The sequence below is a fragment of the Lampetra fluviatilis genome, chromosome 24, assembly GCF_964198595.1.
Source record: "Lampetra fluviatilis chromosome 24, kcLamFluv1.1, whole genome shotgun sequence".
NCBI lineage: Eukaryota > Metazoa > Chordata > Hyperoartia > Petromyzontiformes > Petromyzontidae > Lampetra > Lampetra fluviatilis.
Window position 1 is genome coordinate 4403545 of NC_136298.1, and position 26081 is coordinate 4429625.

Below are 26081 nucleotides of genomic sequence, written 5' to 3' on the forward strand. Positions count from 1 at the left end.
ATAAAATAAAATAAAAACCATGAAAATGTTTTCATTTACGTTCAACGTTGTATTTTAATTACATTTAGAGCAGTCACTTTTGGCTCATAATGCAGATACCACGCCACTGCCTCTATTGAAGTGAATGGGAACCGGTGTTTGAAGTCTTCCTCATGGCCCACGTTGCAGGAACGGCCTGGGGGAGGGGGGACGCTCAGCTGATCCTACTCGGTGGCGGAGTCATCTGAATCAGAATATTTATTTATAATGGAGGAATCCGATGAGCTATAAAGTTATTTTCACAGATGTCCAGTCGGGGTGGGTCAGAACGTTACCATAACAAACAATACAAAATACGATAGGAGTGAAAAGTATAGGAAAGGTAAACAAATTACTTAAAACAAATCAAACGAAACTTTGTTTTAATCGAAAAAAAAGCACACGCACGTGTTAACGTATTTTTCCCCAGAAGCGACCTGGCTGTCACAGATGATAGCTCAACGAAGTGGCTTATCACGTGGACATTTATAGCAGCCAAATACTCTAAACGCGTGATGTTGATTCTAAATGTGGAGGGGAAAAACGGGGGGTTTCGGAGAAAAAAAAATCCACGCGACCACGGAAAGAGAGAGACACCGCAAACTCCAGCCTGGTGTAGGAGCACGTGCACACTCACCGCACACAACACCAACCCAGACTCCATCGAGTCAAACGACAAAGCGAGATCTTGCTCAGATGAGCATTGAGGCTGTATTGCTCATTTCCCGTGTCACAACTCTTTGAGACGGTGGTGGGGGTTCCACATTTCCCCATGTCTGGGGACGAGTCTCTCCATAGGACAACCACTGTTGACTCACCCCAATAAGTGGTACCTGTCAACCCCTTATCAGTGCCCACCTTAAATTTTGATTTAAAGCTTTCGTGACTGCAGGGATTCGTATTCTCGGTTCTTTCAGTAAAGTCACGTATTATTTCCCTTCTACGTGACTTTACCGAAAGAACCAAGAATATAAGTGCCCACCTTGTTACAGACCAATTCAGTCCTTACTGGTCACCACGTGCCCTTATACATCTCAAGGTTCACTCTACAACGTCCCATAACAAGAAAGAAACACAAACAAATAGACAAAATATCTGTCTGTACATATTGAAACGGTTGTATGCCGTATGAATCTGAAAACTCAATTTCCCTGCATAGGAATACGGGTAAACCGTATGGGTTGACAGGTATGTACTCATGTTATCGACCGCGACGGGATGATGGGCTTTAGTTATGTAGGTATGTGGAAATTATTTTTAGCCATCCGTGTTCATCTGTCACTCAAGAGATCTTCCGGCCCCCGTGTCCTCCGTGTCTCCCCACACAACGTCTCGCATCGCTCGGTCGCAACGCCCAGAGCCAGAGATGGACTTGCGAGGAAGGCTCCCATCCAGATGCTGTGCGTACACGGCCATCCATCATCTCTCGAGCAGCTGCTGCTGCTGCTGCCTCTGTGTCTGGCACCAGCAGCAGCATCAGCAGCAGCAGAAGTCCCACGTCGTCTCCTCTCCATCAGCGAACATCGACGGAGCTCGCGGACACAGGCGGCTGCGAGACGTTCAATTGCATTGCAACGGGAACACCGCAACCGACACCAATCCCTGTGTGGGCCGTCCCCATTCTGGTGAACATTCTGCCATCGAACACACCGGGCAGGGACATCGAGCAAGCTGTCAAGGGGGGTCGACGCGTCTCCCTCGCCAACCACAACCATCTGCCCACCATCAAACGAATCCCTACCCCCCCCCCCCCGCTCTAGGATCTGCTGCTGCTGCTACCATCCTGGGCATCTCACCCCGTACCAATAATAAACGCCTCGTTCGGAACTCAAACACATCGCTGTCAAGCCAGACGGTTTACCCCATATTCTTGTACAGGGAAATTGAGTTTTCAGGTCCATACGGCGTACAGCCGTTTCAATACGGGCGCTTTTTTTTGTTTGTAAATTTGTGTTTCTCCCTTGTGATGGGACTTTGTATGATGAACGTTGTGATTTATAAGGGCACGGGGGTGATCAATAAGGTCTGAATTGGTCTGTAATAAGGTCGGGCACTGATAAGGGGTTGACAAACATCATCATACATTGGGGCCGTCCATAAATGACGTCACGCGATTTTGGACGATTTTTGACCCCCCCCCTCGTCACACGGCGTCACATAAAGTCAGACCCCCTCTTAAATATGACGTCACAAAGCTCTGCCCCCCCCCCCCCCAAATAAAACATGCTTCAAATCGCTTTAAACTATTGTCATTGTAGTGCGTTTTTAATGTGGCGCTGCACTCTGATGTTGTAGGAGAAAACATTTATTAAAAAGTCTATTTAATTAAGTAGAACGTCTTGTCTATCTATATATATAAAATCGCAAATCTGTCTGTCTGTGTGTGTGTCTGTCTGTCTGTGTGTCGCCGGACCATACGCAGTTTCATTGGACGACCGGCGCGGACCACGGCGGTTGCTCCTGGCAACGGGTAGCGACGCATTCGCTGCGGGATGGACGCCATTTTTAATTCCCGTTAAAAATATGCGCATGCATTAACACGCGACTCTGAGGTAAATTCATCAAAGTTTCACGTCCTCTTCACTCCCCCCCCCACCCCAATGTGTGCAATTACTATTATAGGGTCGGTAGATAATAAAATTATAGCGATTAGACAGTATTATTGTAGCGCGGGGGGGGGGGGGTAACGGCCCCAGTACCCAGCCTCAGCCGGGTGAGCAATCTAGGCGAGGCCGGAGGCTCTGCACGGTACTAGGCCTCGACACCCCACCCGTGTCAAGCGACGACTTTGTGGTATAAACTCGATATACCCAGCGTTGCCCGGGGGGAAAATACATTTAAAATCTTCTGAAAACTTTCAAACATTACATACCAATGAAAAAACAACTGTGTAATTACTTTTAAACCCGACGCGCCAAGAATCGATTCTTTAAATGTTGACTGTACAAATAGTCATTAAGCTGGGTGAGCGTACTGGCAGTCTATAATGTAGACTGTAGCCTGGTTATTAAGCTGGGTGGGTGTACTGGCAGTCTATAATGTAGACTGTAGCCTGGTTATTAAGTAAAGTGAGTCAATTTGTAACACGTAGGCTTTCGCGACCATTATTCATAAACAACGTTATTGGGTTTAGATCGCCTTATTTATTAATGTGTTGTAACCCTCCACCACCCGACACGGCCAATCAGTAAAAAAGTGTCACGTTGATAAAAGACTAATAGTTCACTGCTTTAGCCCACCGGTGTGTTGAAGCGTGAAACCACAACAATTACCATTTCAGAGTACGACGTTTCGCTGATGCTGGATGCAATTACCAGCGAAACGTCGTACTCAAAAAATGTCTGTCCGTCTATGTACGCTCGCTTGCGAGGGATTTGCCGGGAGGCACGTCCCGTGCCCCGCGATGGGAATAGGCATGTCAGTTTTTTTATCCGTCACCTTTAAAGTGGTTTAATGATCGATTTAGTGTTATTCAACTTTATTTATTTATTTCATCTGTGTATATATGTAAGGTTATTAAGAAATATATTTTTCACCCGGGCAACGCCGGGTACTTTTCCTAGTATTTATTTAAAGATGCGCATTTTTATGAGACGTCACATTTCTCAAACCCGCCCCCTCCCTCGTCACACATCGTCACAAATGTCTGACCCCCCCCCCCCCAGGTGCGTGACGTCATTTATGGACGGCTCTTCTATGGACCCCATTGAAGCCAATGGGATCCGGTTCCCCAGTCTCTTCTATGGACCCCATTGAAGCCAATGGGTTTCGGTTCCCCAGTCTCTTCTATGGACCCCGTTGAAGCCAATGGGATCCGGTTCCCCAGTCTCTTCTATGGACCCCATTGAAGCCAATGGGATCCGGTTCCCCAGTCTCTTCTATGGACCCCATTGAAGCCAATGGGTTTCGGTTCCCCAGTCTCTTCTATGGACCCCGTTGAAGTCAACGGGATCCGGTTCCCCAGTCTCTTCTATGGACCCCATTGAAGCCAATGGGTTTCGGTTCCCCAGTCTCTTCTATGGACCCCGTTGAAGCCAATGGGATCCGGTTCCCCAGTCTCTTCTACAGACCCCATTGAAGCCAATGGGATCCGGTTCCCAGTCTCTCCTACGGGCCCGTTGAAGCCAATAGGATCCGGTTCCCCAGTTTCTTCTACGGGCCCCCCTAAAGCCAATGGGATCCGGTTCCCAGTCTCTTCTATGGACCCCGTTGAAGTCAACGGGATCCGGTTCCCCAGTCTCATCCTAGGACCCCATTGAAGCCAGTGGGGATCCGGTTCCCAGTCTCTTCTACGGGCCCCATTGAAGCCAATAGGATCCGGATCCTCTGTCTCTTCTATGGACCCCATTGAAGTTAACGGGATCCGGTTCCCTAGTCTCTTCTATGGGCCCCGTTGAAGCCAGTGGGGATCCGGTTCCCAGTCTCTTCTACGGGCCCCATTGAAGTCAACGGGATCCGGTTCCCAGTCTCTTCTACGGGCCCCATTGAAGTCAACGGGATCCGGTTCCCAGTCTCTTCTACGGGCCCCATTGAAGCCAATGGGATCCGGTTCCCAGTCTCTTCTATGGACCCCGTTGAAGTCAACGGGATCCGGTTCCCCAGTCTCATCCTAGGACCCCATTGAAGCCAGTGGGGATCCGGTTCCCAGTCTCTTCTACGGGCCCCATTGAAGCCAATAGGATCCGGATCCTCTGTCTCTTCTATGGACCCCATTGAAGTTAACGGGATCCGGTTCCCTAGTCTCTTCTATGGGCCCCGTTGAAGCCAGTGGGGATCCGGTTCCCAGTCTCTTCTACGGGCCCCATTGAAGTCAACGGGATCCGGTTCCCAGTCTCTTCTACGGGCCCCATTGAAGTCAACGGGATCCGGTTCCCAGTCTCTTCTACGGGCCCCATTGAAGTCAACGGGATCCGGTTCCCAGTCTCTTCTACGGGCCCCATTGAAGCCAATGGGATCCGGTTCCCAGTCTCTTCTACGGGCCCCATTGAAGTCAACGGGATCCGGTTCCCCCGCCACCTCTTGCCGCCTCCAGGCGCCGTTGTTTGCGCTTAAACCGCCGCGCCTCCCGCTGACGCCCTCAGCGCAAAGTCGTCCCCCTCGGCCTTCGTCTAAACGCTTTCTAGCTCCGCGGTAAATTACAAGGCAATAATTGTACGCCTTTTAAGGGGCATTACGCAAAAGAGATTTAGAAATTAACGAGGCTTCGGCTCAGGCGACAGGCAGGCTTCGGATTTTACGTCTGAGGCGAGGCCGCTGCTATTTGTTATTGTTTGAATTGTGGCCGTAATTGTCATGTTTGTGAAGTGACCACTTTGCAGCAGGGTAAGTAATGTTTGCTTGTGTTGAATTCGTGCTTATGCGGCAAATGCCTGTTTTGTTGGCTTCAGACTAAAGGAAATGCGTGTTCAGTTGCGTATAATAATGCAAGAAGTAGTCTGATTTGGGTGGATACATAATAGCATGAAGACTAGCCTACATCGCTCGTAGATGTACAATACATGTCTATATGCAATGCTATAACCACTGCCCCACCGCTCCACCCGTCACACTGTAATATTACACAGTAGACTGTCATAATTGTAAATCACAGGTACAGTAACAATTATATGTTTATTTCTACTGCGTATGCGGTTTCGTGTAATATCACGAGGAATAACCGGCTCTCCTAAGAGCAATGTGGAATGTCCACAATTGGTCCTAGAGTTGCAAAACCACGTTGACCTCTTAAGATGCCAACGTTACAATGTAAAGGTACATTAACAGTGCTGTGTGGCATAGTGTAATTGTGTTTGGAATGGACTCGGGCTCGTGATTAGAATGTGAAATTTCTGCTTAGACGTTCATATATGTTCTACAAATATTTGTCATTCTGTTTATAATGTATGCACGTTGGCTCATGTACGTTGAGTTATCACTAATACTGTATAACCCTTTACATTGTGTAATTGTGTGTGTAATGCTCTCCGATACTGTCACAATGTAGCTGACGTAGGCTGTGTATTTGATAACATGACTATCACTTTGAAGGAAGTTGACAGGGATCTTCACGTTCATAGACTAATCATCCCATGGGACTGCGTAATTTCCATCACTCAGTGCAGTATACCACCCAGACGCTCGTTTGAGCAGGAAAAAAAACTAGGACTTTTACTTAAACTGTCAGACTAATGTTTCGTGCAAACAATTACTTTTTATGTTGTTGAGTTTCCACAGTCCATGAATGTCAAAAGTCAATCACTGTCAACAGCCAGAGGTGCCAGCCATTCTCTTCTAGGCCACACAATTTAAAGGCTATGATGTATCTCCACTATTATAAGCAGCACAATTTAAAGGCTATGATGTATCTCCACTATTATAAGCAGCACAATTTAAAGGCTATGATGTATCTCCACTATTATAAGCAGCACAATTTAAAGGCTATGATGTATCTCCACTATTATAAGCAGCACAATTTAAAGGCTATAATGTATCTCCACTATTATAAGCAGCACAATTTAAAGGTTATTATGTATCTCCAGTGGCGTAACGACATTTATCAGCTCAGGGGGTGCGGCAATCGGTAAGGTGGGGACCCCAATATTTGATTTGTCTCGCACGGTCGCACTTAGGCTGCTTTATATCGCGGCTTCTCTTGCCTAATCACATCATTACACAAGTGTTTTATTCTTTCGCACTGTTGTTGAATCCATGTCTCATGGTAATTGTCAGAGGGACCCCAACTCGTAGCTTTGGCCACCGGGGGCTGGGGCGGGGGGCAAGGGACCCCATGCGAGTTTACGCTGCTGCATATCTCCAGTTCCATGATTTCGGATGTACATCTCGGACACTTTAAGGATATGGTAAAATTATGTTTTAATTATGAACCGGATTTCCAGTTAGGATTAGTATGTCAGCTATTAAGGACTGTAATTCAAAAGTAAATAGTCCACTTTTTTGGGATGACGATGATGGTGCATTCAATTTCGTGATTGCGTGTCCAACCGTTGACTTCGTAAATATGGCATGTTTTCTGAAAATATAGATGCTCCCTATGTGTATTGTTTAAGACGAGATTGAAAATGTAACCATGAGGCTTCCTAATGATTGGAACTGCCCCATATCTGCATATATATCAACAATGTCTTTACATAATGCAGCTTATTTTTTGCGAGAATCTTGTTAGCTGTATATTTAAGGTATCATGCCGGGCTACTCAGCGGTCTAGAGTCTAAAATAACCTTTTTTTTACCAAGTAATGCCCACTTAGCTATATAGCTATTTTTCAGAAGCGACCTGGCCACAAATAATTGCTTAACGAAGTGGCTTAGCATTTGTAAATGTGTAGCAGCCAATTACTCTAAACGCACTTTTCTGAATGTGGAGGCAAAAACCGGAGGACCCGGAGAAAAATCCACACGACCACGGGGAGAGAGAGACACGCAAACTCCATATATACAGGCGCCAGGGTCGGGATCGAACCCATGACCTTCTGTATACGAGGCGGGGTAGTTAACATCTCGCCACCACCGTGAAGTTTGGTGGGGGACTCCGCAGGCCTAGATTTTGGCGGCGTCGTTGGGGCAAGGTTTGCGTGCCGTATTTGTTTATTCAGCTGTTGTTACAGCCGTTTGCGTTTTAAAACCCACACGCAGTTAAAATTCTGGGGAATGTGCCTCGGTGCTTTTCTTATTTATTTATTTTCCAGACTGAGCATACAGAGAGAGAGATGCTCGCTTGAAAAGCGTAATTGAATTTATGTGTGCGCACACGTAAAGAAAATAATTCACTGCTTTGACATCGTTAACCTGCAGTTTTTTTTGGTACTGATTTGACCTCGGCAGAAACAGTTATTCCAGCGTCTAGGCTAAATGTGGGGCCCAATTCGTTTGGGTGACTGTTGACACCTGCTAAATGTGTACGTAGCTCTGACAGGAGCCCAAATTTGGTTCTTGACAAAGCCACTTTAATCCTTACGTACATAAACACGTGTTGGATAAAAGAGACGGCCTGTGTCTTCTTAGGTCTGTTTTAAAATGTGCTGCTGCTCTTTTACAATATATTATGGTGTCTGCAATTCGGTTTAGAAAATATTATGTCTCGGGCAATCTTCAGTTAGCTTTTCAATTCGGTATTGAATGTAATATGAATATGTTTGAAATGCCTAAATGTATAGACTACTGTCATGTTCTTTGTTGAAAAATTTGACGTTTATACTGTGTTTTGTACGTTGCTGATTTTTTTAAACCATGGTCTCACTTGAAAAATATTTTTCACATCAATAGGCACATACCTAGGTTATTAATAACTTACAATATGGCGAGCATTGTAAATAACTTCATATTGGTGAGATTAATCTTTGGTTCTTTTCGGTTAAGTCACGTCTAAAAATAAAATAATACATTTAAATAACATATTACGACGTTTCGATTGCAACACAAGCAATCATCATCAGGTATAAAAGAAATAGCAACAAAAAAAATGCTATTTCTTTTATACCTGATGATGATTGCTTGTGTTGCAATCGAAACGTCGTAATATGTTATTTTAATTTATTATTTTATTTTTAGACGTGACTTAACCGAAAAGAACCAAAGAATAATTCCTGCAGTCACGAAAGCTCCTAAATTAAGATTGGTGAGATTAAAATTAGATTTTTAGCAGTTTAATTTAAGTTATTGTAATTCTTTTTCAGTTTAACTTTTTCTGTCTTTGTTACAGTTACCTTACAAATCTGTATATAGTTTTCCTTGATAGCATTGTTGTGGTAGGTTATGAGGTTCCACTAACATGTTGAATTATGCCATGCAATATTATGTTACGAACTAGTTTGGTACGACTTGGGCAGAGCATTCGACTCCCTATGGAAAGATACAAGGAAACATTCTGGTCGGTGTGTCGGCTCAGCCCATAAATTCATCTTACGACCATAAAACAAGAACCACGTTGCAGAGAGTCAGTAGTTTTCCTCTGTAAAAAAAAATCTTTCCCCCAACAGAGGAATTAGCCAGCGTTTATGAGATGAGCAACGGTCAATGCTCGTTTGAGCATAGAAGAAAAAGCAAACTTAAAAAAAAGCCAACTTAAATGGAATTTGTCAAGCCGGAAAATGTTACTGGAGCAAATGGAGCTCGGCGAGTCGTTGAGTTTGTTAGTTTAAATCGCTTGTCTTTCACAGGTGCGTGCTACTGCAGCACAATGAGCATTCCGGTGAGCTTTCTAAACGTGCCAGAGTCCATCATGGAGTCGGCGTACTTTGCAACGGACAAGTCAAAAAGCAGGAAGTAATGCAATATTTTAATATGTTTTCAATCAGTATAGTTATATTACAGTATTTTAAATTATTTCGCTGATTGTTTGATTGTGCAAAGCGATATGAATCTGGCATCCTGAGTTTGATTCTGGGCCATGGCGAATATCAGTGGCGAGTGATATCCGAACCGGTCATGCCAACCTCCCCCACCACCACCACCCCTTCCCCAACAATCATTGACCAGTGTGGTGAAATATTGTCATATAACCCATATGACTGACATGGCTTCTAGAGGCCTTCATCTAGTAGTTGATTTAGAAAATGGACTGTAAATGAATAACACTCAAGTTCCTGTTCATATAGCTTTAGTCAAAACACTGTTGAGTTTCCAGACCTTATTGGCAAGAGCACTTTGTATACAAGATCAAGTCCTAGTTAACGCAAAGTAAAAAGTGTTTGCCATGGAGAGGCTCTTCCCACCTTCAATGTGGAATATTCACCGTTGGCTCGGGGCTGCTAACGATTTTTACTTTTAAGCGTCGCAACCAATTTATCACGGTGACTTGTCAACACTAACTGAGCTTTTTTTTAAAATACTACGCCTGGTGTGCTGCAGGGGAGGAGGCAATGCAAACAGCCTTATCGCTCATCGGTCCCGGCTTCTGCGTTCTGTTGTTTTAGGAACGGCAACGGAGCTTTGATGCCGTTGAGTTTTCCCCAGAGCAACGTTGCGCTCTGGGACCCCACGCCGCAGGGGAAGCCAGTTTGTCTGCACATGGCGCAGTTCAGGTACGAACCCAGCTGTCACAAATGTGGGTGATGTTTCTGATTGTTTAAATACTTTTAATTTTACCAGCTAACGCCAACTGAGCTACATTGCTCTTTTTCAGAAGCGACCTGGCCACAAATGATAGCTCGATGAAATGCTTCACAAGTTGAAATTTATAGCAGCCAAATACTCTTCACGCATGTTTCTAAATGTGGAGGGGAAAACCGGAGGGCCCGGAGAAAAATCCACTTGACCACGGGGAGGACATGCAAACTCCAAATATACAGGCGACAGGGCTGGGATCGAACCCACAACCTCTGGTGTATACCGGGCGAGGTAGTTAACATTTCACCACTGTGGTTGTTCCCCTGATAATGGTGCAACCAGTGTAAATTTATTCTTACTCGATTAACACCAGTTGCAGCCTAAAAACAAATCGGATAAATCTTGCATACACATGGATTCTGAAACGTTTTCCAACATGCAATTGTATTCAGAAGTAATGGATTCGCGGTACGGAAGCCAATGGGTATCTTTGAGCGCAATATGCGTTTGTATATTTGCAAACAGTAATTTTTGCTCTAGTTTTGATTTCCAAAGTTTTCGGCAACCCACTGATCAATTTGGCCTTTATTCATTCCTGTAAAAGCCTCATAGAAACACGGCTAAATTCTAAAGTTTCATGCATATTGGATCATCTTCATGAGAATTATTTTGCGCCGTCTGTTAGGGACGGAAATAATTCCTAAACTCCTTCAATCTTATATTGAGCTAGCACCACCAGGTTCCTGGACTTGAAACCAGATTTCAGCCACTTGTGCTTAACACAGTGCATGTGCAGGCCTTTTGTCAATCCACTGCTGGATGAGGAGCCTCCCCATGTTGTACAGATCGTGGAGATTATTTGACCATACTTCACACTGGTCAGTGCAGGTTTCGGGAATGTCAGTTAACCCATGGCACCTGGGTCTGTCACGTGACCTACTGCCAGCGGGCGTTCGACACTTCACGTGGCTTTAAAGTGCACATAGCCTGGCACAAGCACCGTAGTGACATCGCCGCCGCTTAGTGGTGTTTAGCGGTTGTTGTGGCTGTTCGTGAATGTGGGGAGCATAGATGTGGAAGATCAGAAGTACAGCACTGCCCTCTGCTGCCCACAACGTACACTGGGTCATTCCATTGAGATACAAGTGTAATGTAGGAACTTGGCGGGAGACGACCTTACGGGTAGCACACTCTTTTATTAACACCAACTTATATTACACGGGTGGCTAACTCCAGCCTTAACCCACAGGGTTCCCCCGGCTACACCCACATGGGCTCTTACGCCCCGTAGCCTCTCGGAACACACCCAGCCGGGGTGTCCGTCTCGACTCTGGGTCCCACAGTCTCGGTCCACAGGGACGTCAGACCACGGGTCCCACAGTCTCGCCTCCGAGCCACACAGGGCCCCGGCCCTCACAAGGACAGCGGGACTAGGGGTCTCAGGGCCTACCTCTGAACTCCGTCTTCGGTCTTCGACTGGTTAACAACTTCCCGAGTGCTCCCGCGCGTCCCCCTTTATAGTCCTTCATGCGGACGTCGCTGAGAGCACCCACCCCAGTTGACCAATCACTGCGCGCTGCCCACGATCCTCTTTCCCACCTTGTGTCAGCGCGCACAACCACGCACCCCGCGCCGCCCCGTAATCTCTCACTCCCGGCGCGCGCGTCAACACCACGCCTACATCGCGTGCCCAACCACGCACCCCGCGCCGCCCCGTGATCTCTCACTGCGGGCGCGCGTCCGCACCACCACTACACAAGCACCCATCATGGGAATATGGAATTTCCACTGCTCGGCTCAGGATTGCCCAAGAAGATGAGCAGCATGCCTTTGATCTTCCTTCAAATGTTACATTATCCTTTGGCTTTTACCTGGTTATTAGTGAAAGTCATATATCCATTTTTCATTCGAGCAGGGAGACAAGAGTTACGGTGTATTTCTTGCTCATGCATTCCTAGATTAGTTGGCAAGGAAATTACCTCAGTTGATGTGGGGTGGATCCATTTGATGCTGCCATTCAATCTTCAAAGTTCACATGGGTTTATAAAAAAGCTATAAAAAATATATTTACCAGGTCAGGCCCACTGAGCTATGTAGCTTTTTTTAAGAAGTGACCTGGCTACAAATGATAACTCAACGAAGTGGCTTATCATGTTGAAATTTACAGCCACCAAATACTCTAAAAGCATGTTTCTAAAATGCGGAAGGAAAAACAGGAGGGCCCGGAGAAAAATCCAGGCGACCATGGGGAGAATATGCAAACTCAAAATATACAGGTGTCAGGGTCGGGATCAAACCCACGACCTATATACCAGGAGGGGTGGTTAACATCTATGTGGTCGGTGGTCTGAGTGGCGTTTCCATAATCACATGTTGGGTTGTCTTAAAAATGAACAGATAGCCAGCATTACCAATAGCAATTTGGTATTTTGATCCATCCGAGTCAGTACCCAGCACAGATAACATCCTATCACTCTATCCCAAAGGAATCCTCGGCTGCTGATTCTTGAGAAGACGCTGCGGCTAGCTCATCGCCATGCCAACCAGTTCGGAGGCAAGCCTCAGTCTGCGTTCCTCATTGGCTCCCTCACCATCGATAACGGTAAGCATGGGAACTGCATCCATGGGGGGGGGGGGAGGTTATATGGGAGTGGTGAGTAAGGTTAAGTTGGCAAACTGAGACATGGCAAAGGTAGATTGTCGATAATTTGAAATCAGGGTTTGGTGATTATAAGAACGTTTTGCCACTGCATGGATTGCATTTATGGTTCAAGGTTTTGTACAGGAGTGGGGACACCAATTCTGAAAAAGATTAATAAAAATACAGCAATGGATTTGTTGTTGCACTGCCATCAACTGTCCTCAACATAGACAGTATTAATGTTATGGTAAAGTATTATAAGGCAATGTTAATGTTAACAGATATCGTAATTAGACCGTGTTATGAGACATTGTTAATATTTGAAGATGTCATCGTAAGACAGTGCTGTATGTCTGTTAATGTTAGAAATCATAATTAGCAGCGTTAAAGACAAAAGTTGCAAAAAACATTTGTTAACTTGTGTTCATACACCACAGCTTCCCATCCGTACCACTCGTTTCATGCACTGACACTCAAATAATTTCTCTCCTCCTCGGGCAGACGAAGAGGGCATCACCGTGACGGTGGATAGGTTCGATCCGGGGCGAGAGACTCCAGGTGGACCTGGTATGGTGATGCCCACTGCTCTTCTGCCAGGAGACTTCCTCATCTCGATGTGCGTGGGACCCACCCGGGCAGGCTCCGATAAAACCGCCATGCACAGCCGTGATGACTTCCTGGCCGCGTTCAAGGTGAGTGAAAACAGTAAAAGTGATGTGTGCCTGGTGGCTCGGTGAGGGCTTTGAATTAATTTGGCCGTGTCAAGAGGCGTTGCATTGGTCATGTTGGGACGTACACGTAAATGGGGAGGGAACAGCAATGGGGAGATAGGTATATATATATAGATTTAGACACAATAGCAACAACAACCGCCATTCGCCACTAAGTGACGGTGATGTCACCGCGGCGCTTGTGCCAGGCTATGCACTTTTGAGGCCACGTGAAGTGTTGAACGCTAGCTGGCAGGAGCTCACGGGCAAATGCACATTTTTACAAACATACATAATTATAATCCTTGTGTAGTCCTTTTGTCAATGTACTGCTGGAAAAGGGTCTCCTCATGCCATGTGGGCTGCTGGAGATATTCGACCATACTTTGTAATTCTCATCAGTGCGGGTTAGGTGAAGGCAGGGAGCATGAATGTGGGAGCAGAGAAGTACAGCACAACACTGGATTTTGATGCACTGCTGCTTGCCGCCCATCACATAGCGCTGCAGTACTACGACAACCTGTCTCTGCATGGTTGTCGCCCTGCCAAGTGTGATCCAGGCTTAAGCCTGCTTGGCTTCTGAGTCTTATGAGATTGGGTGCATTCCAGGTGATTTAGTCACAGGTGCTGTTGAGAGACTTGAGTTAAATTCTGGGTTTCAGCCCCCCCCCCCGTCATCAAACTAAGTCTTATGTAGACACTAGTCCCTTCCATGAGAATGTGGAGTCTTAACCAGAAGTTCAGACCCACCGAAGGAGATGTAAGCAACATCGAGCAATTGTGTGAGCAGTGATATACTCTGACATGAACTTACACTCGAGTATCATCATAATCACCATGGATAACATGTGGATCTGAAATATGCACATTGACAAAGAAATGGAACGATCTAAAACGTATGCATGGAATACATGGAGATCTGAATACCTGGAATTATGCTGGGATATGGGAAAAGGCATACGTGGATTAAGGAATATAAGTTCTAGACATCACATTGGATTAACACGTAGGCTTTCGCGACCAATATTATTCATAATATAGGTTTTTGAGTCAGATCGCATTATTTAAATGATGACGTCACCCTGCTGCTGCTCAATTTTAGACCGGGAGCAACAGGAGAGCTTCACCATTCTTGCCCGATGAAGCTGATTGTAATTACCAGCGAAACGTCGTACTCAAATTTTAAAATGCTGTTGATTCTCTTTTCAACACACCGGTGGGCTAATGAAGTGAATTATTTTGTTCTTTGAAAAACGTGACACATTTTTTACTGTTTAGCCGTGTCGGGTTTGGTGAGGGTTACGACACATTCATAAATAACGCGATCTGACCCAAAAACCTCTATTATGAATCACATTGGATGTTAAGAGTATGTAGGCTGGTCAGGTCACACTGCTCGAATGAATGATGCCTGGTGGTCAAGACAAATGATAGAATTGCAGCCATATGAGTTAATAAGTCTCAGAGGATGTACACTACAAACGAAGATAGATTAAATTAAGTCGTGTGCGGGAACTAGATGGATTGATGCATTACGAGTACCGTGAGAGGCAAAAATTTGAATAGAGATTTGCATTTGTTTGGAGATTAAATCCCACGTCATCTCTAAGCACCTTATAAAACACAACCCGAGGAGAATACAAACTCACTGGGATAAAATATATAAATCGAGAAACAATGAGACACAAAAGAACAGCAGGTAAAGCACATCACAGACGGGGATAAACAGCGACTCCCGCGCGCGTGCACGCACACACACTTAGGCGTGACGGTCATCATTGCATTTCCACGGTCACACTTAAGCGTGAATCGGATCGAGTGGCTTTCGATTGACGACGCGCGCGAGCAGACGGCGTGATGAATTGCTCGTCAGCCTTCGTTTTGAAAACACGTTGTACACGTGAGCTCCCCGCCCCACACCCTCGCCATTCCTCCTGCGCGAATCCATTCCCAGTATCATCGGCACCAGCTGTGCCGTGGCGTTTGAGAACGTATCGGCTTGCACCAAGTCGTTAAGCCGATTGTTAACGTTTTTCAGCTAAGCGGTGTCACCTGTGACTGGCCCTTTGTGCGCGGACCGTTTTGTTTTTACACCCCATTAAGCATCCGGCGCAGGTCGCCGTTCTCTCAAAGGCTTGAGGTTAAGTTGAATTTGTGATCGGCAGGGTCAGAAATTTTACAAGGGTTCAGAGGAATTGTCCCACTAATGTGACATTTAAGGCACCTTTTTAGTGAACGCCAGGGGTTTGCGTGTGCGTTGCGTCTTCAAATGTGGGGAGGAAATTGTTTGACGCCGGTAAAATTTAAGGATTAATCCTTTTGGTTCGTGAAACAGCTTTCGGAAACTCAATAACCCCTTGTGTTCTCAGCATAAATATGCATTTTTTAACACGTTTTTGACAAAGCTGCACGCCAATCTGCTGTGCGTGTGGTTTTTTTTTCCCCGTGTATTCGAGCGGCATATGGTTGCTGTGGGAAGGTTAGATTGTACAGCACTCCCACACCACCTTCCCCCACTATACACGCCCACACACACACACAACCCTCTACTGTACATGCCTAATCACCCCCCTCTTAACAAAGGAAGCATTAAGGGAGGCATTATTTCGTTGTACATTTTGGCGGGACCGTTTGGACGCACGTATAAATATTGTGAACTAATTTTTCAAACATTCTCGTGATATTATGTGCCCTTTTAGTAATGATGCATTTCATATGCAATTTGTGTGTTATGTGAGCTTTATTTGACCATACTTCATACTTCAGCAGTATGCTGGTGAGAGGCGGGTTTGGTAAAGTTTGGGTTTCTAAATGTGGGAGCATAGAAGTACAGTGTAACAATGACCTTTGCCGGACTGCCCTCTGCTGTCAATCACTCGACAAGTATATACATGTATGCAGGGTCATGCCAGTACAAAAACATGATAATAGGGTTTTCCCTTTTTTTCTGGCAACAAAACAGGTGTTAAGATGTTAAAACGCCAAACTGAAACCTTTTTACAAGGAATCATGTCTGCATTAACCACAATGCTTGTTAAAAAACATACTCTGATAATATATGCATTGTCCTTGAAACTGATTGGTCCACACCAGAGACAGCTTTCTTTTGAGCCTCGTCTCAAAGTGTCAGACCAGAGGATGCCTTTTGGTATATGCGAAAGACTGTACTTTAATATTGCTACTATTTGCAACTTTCATGCTGCTGCTCATAACGATAATGGTATTTACCACGACTATTGCCATCGTGCCCACCCCTTCTTCTCACCTCTCCTCAACTCGCCTCTTCCCTCCTCTTCCTATGTGCCTCCCCCGTCACCACCACCCACAAAACCCACCCCCACCAGTCTCTGCATCAGCTGGCATCGTCTCGCGAGGCCTCCGACCCCGGGCGGCTGCTGCTGGCGCGTGCCGTGCTGGAAGGCGCTCCCTCGGGCCCCGGGGCCCTCGCCTTGTCTCTGAGCCTGGCCGCCGTGGTCGTGGCTCGCACCGTCTCAGCCACGCCCGTGCGGCCGCTGCCCATCATTCCCACCGCCCTGGCACGCAACCTCGCAGGCCCGGCGAGCATCGCGAGGGTGCAGGCAGCGTGCAAGTCTGGGTGAGTCCTCATCTCCGATTCGCATTGTTGGCTACCTACGGTGCGAAAGAAGTTCAACATACGTACCTTTCTTCACCCCGTATATACTTATGGGTTCATGTTTGTATGGGACGATGTACGAGCATGTGTTCCTGCGGGCCTTCGATACTTGACTTGGCCTTAAAGTGCACCTAGCCTGGCACAACCATTGTGGTGATATCACCGGTGCTTTGTGGCTAATGGCGGGTGTTGTGTCTGGGTGTGCAATTTCATGGGTTCATGTGTGTGGGTGGGTGTTGGTGGATGTGTGGGTTGGAAAGTGAGTGGGTTTATGGGTTTGCGTGTGTATTGGTTGGTGTGCGAGTGATTTCGTTCACGTGCTAGTGTGTGGTTATTAGTAGCTGCGTGGCCAGGTATGTGGTTATGGGTATTGTATGTGTGGGTCGGTGTGTGATTTTATTTGTTTATATCTGGAGGGATTTATAGGTGAGTATGGGAGTTCAATGCTTGAATGGTGTATAAACATCAGTACTGGGGTGACTGAGGCTTGTGGTGCTTGCCACCCACCCACTCATATGCCGTCCCAGCCTTTATAGATGCTCGCTATCAGCACTCGCCCCAACGGCTTATACAGCTGTATTTGTGATCTATACCATTATGTGTAAGTGTGGGTGTACAGCTGGTGTGTGAGTGTATCAGTTTTTGTGTGGGTATGTGTGTCTAGGTGCATGGCTTTTGTTTGGGTGTTTGTGTGGGTCGACCAACCCGCACTCATGAGGATGGCAACATATGACTGATATGGGGTGGGGAAACATTTATCCAGCAGTGGATTGAAAATGGCACTCCACACATACAAATCCTCCTGAGCCTTGGGCTTTTTGAGCATTTTATTTGCCCATTGGTTTGTTGAAAACATTGGACAAATTTACAACAACAAAAAAGGCACCCGAAGTGGCACTTAATGGGGGTGGCTGTATCTGACATGTACAGCTGCGGAGAAGGTGGGGCTTCTTGAACTCTCACCATCGTGTGCGGTGACGCAGGTTCCTGACAATGGACCAGACACGGAAGCTTCTGCTCGTCTTGGAGTCGGACCCCAAGGCTCAGAGTCTCCCACTGGTCGGCATGTGAGTGACGCGAGGGGCGACCTCTCTCGTGAAAGTTATCGTTGTTGTGTAATACTTTCAGTGCGCTTCGCATATCGGTACATCGCGAACAAATGTTTGCGCTTGAACCTCTGGAGCAGTTGTCGGAAACCAGAGGCTCCGGAGCCGCATGTGACTCTTTGGCTTTCTCCATGCGGCTCTTTGGCTGCGCGTTTGTGGGCAGCTGTAAAAAAAAAACTTTAATCTTAAACACAATTTAATGTAAAGGTAATTAATTATACGTGGTAGGGAATAGGCCACTGGAATGTCTTGGTGATAACAAATTGTGCAGTCAAGCTGTATTGTTAAAGAATACAAAAAAACTAAATATATGCAGTTTAGTCAATCGCCTATTTTGTTTATTGAAGTCGGATTGTGTTTGTCATCTGCTGTTTACCTGCTGTGTGTGTGTACAAGTAGCTCTGCATGTGGTGAGGCTCTCAAACTAGATCGGTCAAAGACAAAAACAAGAAATACGGCTAATTTTCTTTTAAAAGTTTGCCGACCCCTGCCCTGTGGAGTGTGAACCGCTGGCTTGTGAACTCACTGGCTTGTGAACATCTGGCGTGTGATCTGTTTTGTGTGCTACACAGCTGGGTGAGCGGGGTGATGCACGTGGCGAATCCGCACGTGTGGGCATGCTGCCTGCGATTCTTCTTCGGCACTTTCATCCGCCAGAGGTGCGTTGTTACAGCTCGCTGTAGAACAAAATATCTTGTAACAACGTACTTTCACGAGCATTGTGTTTATTATTTCCATTTTAGGGTGGCTCAGGTCAGAGCACTGAGCTGGAACCTCGGAGCATCGTGTGTTCTAATCCAGGCAGTCACCTGTAATTAAACTTGGCTCTAGAGTGTGGTGCTTTAATGGTCAATCGCCAATAACAGGGCAAAACAACCATTACAACATTATGCTCTGCACTTAATTTGGCTTAATTCTGTGAATTTAAAATGTTGGTTTGATGGAGTGGGTTGGAAACATTTTCACCCCTATAACGTGGACGAGAGGTTACGAGAATGGATCCATGGGTCATTCTCTTCATGAAGGGTCGCACTGCTCTGTAAGAGACCCAAATGGATCCTTTGTTTTGTGACAAAGGATCCTTGTGACGTGATGCCAAAATCACAGTCGAGATGAAAATGTGGAAAAAGATAAACACGAAACACTCGCTCTGAGGTTGTTGCACTCATCCTGTGGTGTGTGACACTTGCCGGTTGTGACATTCTCCGTGGTAACACGTGTGGTTGTTATGCTCGCCTGTTATTGTGACAAATGTGGCTGTGACACTCGCTGTCCCCCGCCGCCCTTGTGGGTTACTACGCACACCCTGTGGCGCTGACACACGCATAGCTCTAGACACTAAACCCCTTGGTTGGGACTCGTGTCTGAAACACTGCGGGACTCTCCCCCCCCCCACCGCAGGCTGCTTGCGGAGGGAAGCAGATGCTTGCTGCTCGTGTACACGCTCACGCACAGCGAACCCGAGTTTTACGAGTGCAGCCTCACCTCCGGCCAAGGCCTGGACTTCAACTTATACTCCTGCTCAGAGACGCTACACGTCTTCAAGGTGTGTGTGCACGCGCAGCCGTACTCTTGCGTTGTCGAAGCAAAGTGCTGTTGGTGAGCACCTGTTAAGGTCGCCACGGTCAGATGCAGCCGGGTCTACCCCATGTGGGACCTCTGCTATCTTCCCAGTATCGGTGTTGACCACACTGCTGCAATATTTTCTCATTTCAGGCTGTGTTTATTTTACAGATTCCAAGTCAAATTCACATGCTATTGTACCTCCGATTAGCATGGTTGGCTAGGTATCGTCGGAAATAAGTTCAACATACTTACAATATTAATACAACTCGCGTCACTTGAATTGTACTGTATAGCAGTGTTGTTAATCACTGCCACGCACTATTGTACATATCCACATTCACACATTTGTGCATATATTTATTACATTGTACCTATTCCGTTATCCCCTCGTGAGTATCCACACAAGACCACCGCGGAGATTGGGCGATGATGTCAGCTGATGCTGGAGCTGGATACAATTTTGCATTAAGAGACCATGTGGGATGGTGACGACTTGGGAAGAGCTTCATCCAGCAGTGGATAGAGCATGGCTAATGATGATAGTACATACATAGTCACAAATTTACTCACCATACCAAGTCAGAGGCAACCTAAATTTCACACTCTCCACAGTAAAAAATACAACGACAATAACTTTTTGCATAATTGGAGCTGGACAGATTTCATACATTTTTACCATTCTCTGTAAAAATGGGTAAGACTAGCAGCAACAGCACATTAACATTGACACGCAGTGATAATACGAACCCTGGCACACACACAGTCGTCCATTGAGCCGCATTAATAGCAAACAGCATTTGCGATGCCTCTGGCAGCTGTTAACAATTGAGTCGGGTATTTTTTGGTGTCTGGCATACATCTGACAGTTACCCAATTGGCTCTGAGCCTCCCCTGTCAAGTTAACTCATAAAGGGGGGCATTGCTGTTGGAATTGGATACAGTGGTTGCTCTTGCTGGGAAACCTATTTTGCTTAAGCTACAAGATCATCTGCCTGTGCTACCACGCTTCTACTTATGGTCATCCACCACACCTCTCTTCACTGCTGTCACCATAAACTCTAGCTCAAGGTAGAACTCTCCGCAGAGTGGCTCACAACCTCCTATCCATACCAGCGACAAGGACCGTCACTGCCAGGCGTGGTTTTTCTCTGTGGCGACCCCGACTGTCTGAAATGCCATCCCGCTGCAATTCGCGGCTTTCAATCTACACAGACTTTTAGGAAACGCCTAAGAGGCCCCACCTCTTTAAACATTATAACAGATTGTGCACGTTATAAATTGCATTGTTATTTTTCAAATTCTGTCCAGTTGAGATTGCATGTACATTTACAGCCCTCCCCACGTCGTGTGGGTCATGGCAGTTACTTTACCTCGCTTCACCATGCTGGTTGGTGAAGGCAGGAAGCATAGACATGGGAGCGTCTAAGTACAGTACAAAGGTATATCTTTCCCCAGGGCGCCCTGTGTTTGATTTCCGGTCGCGGCTAACATCGGTGGCGAGTGATATCTGAAAACATCTTTGGGCATTCGTCTTCGCTGACCCGCGTAGTGAAGTCTGGTCAAACAGCCTAAATGGCCGAAACACAGATGCCTTCATCCAAAAGTGGATTAGCGAAGGGCTGTAATTGAGACAATAAAATATAAAGGACATTTATGGATTTTGGACTGAAAACATCACCAGTGTCATCACTGACTGCTCACTGACACAGACACATTTATAGCAGGCTAAAGTTTCATGCATTAGCTGCTCTACAGTGCGTGATAGCAAACAGTTGTGTAATATCTCATTGGGTTAATTGTAATGAAAAACTGCTTATTCTGCACCAAAACAAGTTATTTTTGGGCTCGAGCAAATTATTGTAATAATCAAAACGCAAATACGTCGATATATGGTTCTTTGGGCATGCATGCACAGCTACTTACACAACACTAACTACCATCACATAAGCCATCGTAATCAACGCTGATCATTGTCCTGCAATACAGCAATTCATCGAACACCTGCACATGAGCCGACCTCATCTCTCCGTCTGCCAGGTTGACTTGCCCTATGACATGTTCCCTCATTTGGGTGCCACGGTGGTGAGATGTTAACTACCTCGCCTTGTATACAGGAGATTGTGGGGTCAATCCCGACCCTGACGCCTGGATATTTGGAGTTTGCATGTTTTCCCTGTGGTCATGTGGATTTTTTCTCTGGGTCCTTTGGTTTTTCCCTCCACATTTAGAAACATGCTTTTGGAGTATTTGACTGCTATAAATTTCCACATGATAAGCCACTTAAATGGACTATCATTTGTGGCCAGGTCGCTTCTGAAAATAGTTATATAGCTCCGTGTGTCTTACCTGGTAAAATAAAAAGTTTAGTTAGTTTAGGCTGCAATATAATCCAATTGTGCTACTCCAAATCTTCCAGTCTTTTCTCACCATTCCATTTTCTGTCTACTTTTCTTCCTCCCCTCCATCGGCCTCTATTCTGCCGTTATATTTGCTTGTTTGTGGTCGTTAGATGACCTGCCCAACTCCATTTTAGTTTTTATTATGTAAATCACATCCGTCACACCTTGGTTTAAATTTCCAAAGTAAGTGATATTTGTTTTTGTTCGGAGTCGCGTCTGTAATTTTGGGAGGTTGACTTATTTTGACCTTCTTGTTGTTGTCCCCCGCAGGATGTGGAGGCTGCGGAGAGACCTCCCGTGCAGCTGGAGTTGGCCCCGGACAGGAGATGTGGGGAGTGGGGGTGTTTTAAAGGAGCCTTGGGCAGCGCACCTGGCCTGGGGTGAGTGTGCAGAAGCAAAGCGGCCGCTTGCGTGTAAGACGTGCTCACCTCTTTGGCTAATTCACTGCTGGATGAGGTCCCTCTCCCCACGCTGCGTGGATTTTTCTCCGGAACTCCGGTTATTCCCACCGTATTTGGAATCAACATGCGTTTAAAGTATTTGGCTTCTTTATATTGCCGTCGTGATAAGCCACTTCGTTGAGCTATCATTTGTGGCCAGGTCGGTTCTGAAAAAGAGCTACATAGCTCCGTGGGCTTTACCTGGTAACATTTAAAAGTTTAGTTAGAGTCGTGGGGTTATTGGACCACACTCCGCCATGCTTGTCAGTGCCGGTTGATGAAGGCAGGGAGCATAGGTATTGGATCATATGAAATTCCAACAATGGATTATACAAGTGGCTTTTGCAGTAATGCTGTCTGCTGGTGAATGAAGCCCAACATTGGTGGTGAATGATATCCGAACCTGTCCATGACCTGTTCTCCGTGAGGTAGACTCAACATTAAATGAGTACATGCTGCGGTGTGTAAAACCTTAGCACGGGGAAGATAAAGGAGCCCAGCCGTAGTGGTGGCCACACCACCTCTTAGCACGCTGTGCTGGCCTTACTAAGCGGTGGCCACTATGTGGATCGCAATATACAGGAGGATCGCAAAATACTTGGTTGCAGATCTCAGGACAAATCAGAACACATACTAACATAAGAAGACATTTTTCGTGAACAGCTGATGGCAAATTCAAATCCCCGACAAAGAGTTTGTACGTAAACAGTAACTTCTATCAATAGATGGCACGTAGTGCTTTTATGTCTATGGTTTATTACGGGGTTAAATACATCAGGGAAATTGTTGGCTACAGTTTTGTGGTGGATCGTGTAGCCTGGTGAGATTCACCAGAATGGTGTATTGGCCAACACTGGTCTGTATGGATCAACGAGGATGTTTGCATATTGGAGTGGTGGCTGGGCATCGATTTGCACACTGCGCTACGATCTCGGTGACTCAAGTTCAATCCCAGCCACGAATAACGTCGGCTGGCAAAGCGTTATTTGAGACCTGTCGTGGGTCTTCCCCCTAGGTTAACTCGGTCTTAAAAAGTTTGCACCTCCTTGTTGTTTGTCGATGACTTGCAAGGGTCGGCGAGGGGCCAGCATCACCGGGGCAGCGCTCGCTGCCCAGCGACAACGACTCCGGGCTGGAGGAGGAGGACTTCTCTCCGCGTCCCACGCCCAGCCCTCACCCCAACACCCAGCTGGTGCGAGAGCTCGCCCCCGTGCCACGTCGCCAGATTGATGGAGGGGGGGGGGGTGTCCTGTGGAAATAAAAACAATGATACGTATATTTAAAGATAATCCATGCAAGTTCCATTGGAACACTTTATTATATCAACTCACCTCGAATGTTGCTGTGGTGTTGGATGGTTATGACACTGGACGTGTAATATGGGCGCTACGATGGTGAGATGTTCACTTCCTCACCTGGTATACAGGAGGTCGTGGGTTCGATCTCGACCTTTGACGCCTGCTGTATATTTGAAGTTTGCATGTTCTCCATGTGGCCGCGTGGATTTTTCTCCAGGTCCTCCAGTTCTTCCCTCCACATTTAGAAACGTGCATGAAGAGATATTTGGCTGCGATAAATGTCCACATGATAAGAGATGGTGGCATTCCACCAGTTTGATGTATTTTGGCCATTAGGGCAAGATGTGATAATAGCTGAACATGTATTGTGATTTGTACAGGGCTGCACAATGTTAGAATAATTAATGTCTTGTTGAGGAATGCGCTGCTTAGGTTCTATTTAATTGGTTTGTATTTGTGCTGATGTCATCATTAATGTTATTTTGCTCATGACTTCACTAACGTCATCACTAATTTCATTGTGTTGATGTGATCACCCTTGTAATTTCGCCGACGTATTCGTTGTTTTTTCACGGCCGATTTCCGTAGTCGCCGAAGGTGCATCCGTGCGTGCCGGAGCTGTCGCTCGTGTGCGACGGGACCTTTCTGCCAGCCCTCAAGGGGCCTCCACCACGACCACCGCCGTCGTCCGGCAACGACGAGAACCGCGCACCGGCAGATCGCGTGCGCCCGGCAAAACGGGTGGGCGACCGGCACTCCAAGATCCCGCTTGCCTACAATCACGGCTCTCCTCCCACCTCGCGTGCCGACGCCACTGTGGACAGGGGCCCGCCGCTCATCCGGCAACCGCTGATGCCCAAGAACCAGCAGCAGCAGCCGGACCCCGGTAGTGGCCGCTCTTCGGTGAACTCGGCACCGGTGACGACTGCCGCTGGGCGTCCACTTTCCCAGACATCCCCGGGGCCTGTGTTATGCCCGCAGGCCAGAGGCGGCAGTGGCAGCCCGGGGTCTCTGCCGCCACGTGCCCATTCTCCAGACTTCCTGCAGCGGTGCGCGGGCACAACAGCAGCAGGGATGGTGCCGTCCCGGCGCCAGCCGTCGCCTGTGCCGCGGCGGCCCCAACAGGAGGCACCGCAGCAGGTTCCGTATTTATCATCGTCGCCGTTGTCACAGCAACAGCAACAACAACAGCAGCAGCAGCAACAACAGCACCAGCTGCAGCAGCAGCAACAACAGCACCAGCAGCAGCAGCAACAACAGCACCAGCTTCAGCAGCAGCAACAACAGCACCAGCTGCAGCAGCAGCAACACCAACAGCTCCAGCAGCAACAACAGCAGCAACATCAGCAGAAACACCAGCAGCATCATAATCAGCAACAGCAACAACATCGGCAGAAACAGCAGCAACAAAATCCACAGCAGCAGCAGCACCGGCAGCAGCAACAAATCCCCCAGCAGCAGCAACCAAACCCCCATCAGCACCAGCAGCAACAACAGCAGCAACAAAACTCACAGCTGCAGCAGCAGGAGAAGCAGCATCAGCACCGTCAGCAGCAACAAAACAAACCGCAACGGCAAAACCCGCAGCAGCAGCAACAACCGCAGCAGCAGCAAGCATCTTCCCATCATCATAGCTACCGGCAGTCGAGGTCTCCCGCCCATTTTCACGGGGAGACACCGCACAGTGCCAACTTTGTGCCATCGTGGCCATGCCACCACATGCAGCGGGCGAAAGAGCACTGTTGCTGCTCACAGCGAGACGGCGGCAGCGGTGGCATCGCTGGTGCCTGCGGTGGCGGTAATGTTGGCGCGGCTGCGATGGGCGCCGGTCACCCTGGACACGTCGGGTGGCCCGGGTCGCCACCCCCCCTCCTTGCTGGCGCGGCGTATGGCCTACAGCAGGACCCGCCCGGAGGGGTTGGCTGCCTGCATTCCGTCCCGGGACTCTCGGGGGACGCCTACTGCTTGCTCATGGAGCAGGACCGGCAGTTAAAGCTGCTGCAGGCGCAGGTGAATGGGCGAGGGTGGTGGGGTCTGTGTGTGGCGTCGTTGTTGTTAGCAGCGTCACTGTCAACATACTTTCTCTCTTCTGGGCTCTGACGCCTCGGTTCTTATTTCTTCACTTAGAGATCGATACGTCTGTGTCTATTTCGCAGCCCTCCTTACCCTGGTTGGCTTCTATCCTAATGTTCACGACCAGATCCATTCTGGAGTCAGGTCAGACAT

At 47.1% G+C, this 26081-nt stretch overlaps 1 protein-coding gene across 2 annotated transcripts in view; it reads left to right on the forward strand.

Moving 5' to 3' along the window:
• The first annotated feature begins 5019 nt into the window (after positions 1-5019).
• The window catches only part of STIL (STIL centriolar assembly protein), a 29458-nt gene continuing 8396 nt past the window's right edge, over positions 5020-26081 (forward strand). Inside the window, exons 1-12 of one of the 2 annotated variants that reach the window (XM_078867539.1) lie at positions 5020-5340; positions 9173-9278; positions 9929-10036; positions 12548-12663; positions 13204-13394; positions 16757-17007; positions 18030-18113; positions 18725-18811; positions 19554-19698; positions 22388-22497; positions 23629-23749; positions 24444-25865. In XM_078867539.1, the coding sequence (XP_078723665.1) occupies positions 9193-9278; positions 9929-10036; positions 12548-12663; positions 13204-13394; positions 16757-17007; positions 18030-18113; positions 18725-18811; positions 19554-19698; positions 22388-22497; positions 23629-23749; positions 24444-25865 (2721 nt within the window). In that variant the 5' untranslated portion in view covers positions 5020-5340; positions 9173-9192. The remainder of the gene's footprint in view (positions 5341-9172; positions 9279-9928; positions 10037-12547; positions 12664-13203; positions 13395-16756; positions 17008-18029; positions 18114-18724; positions 18812-19553; positions 19699-22387; positions 22498-23628; positions 23750-24443; positions 25866-26081) is intronic. The other variant, XM_078867540.1, reaches the window with a different exon arrangement.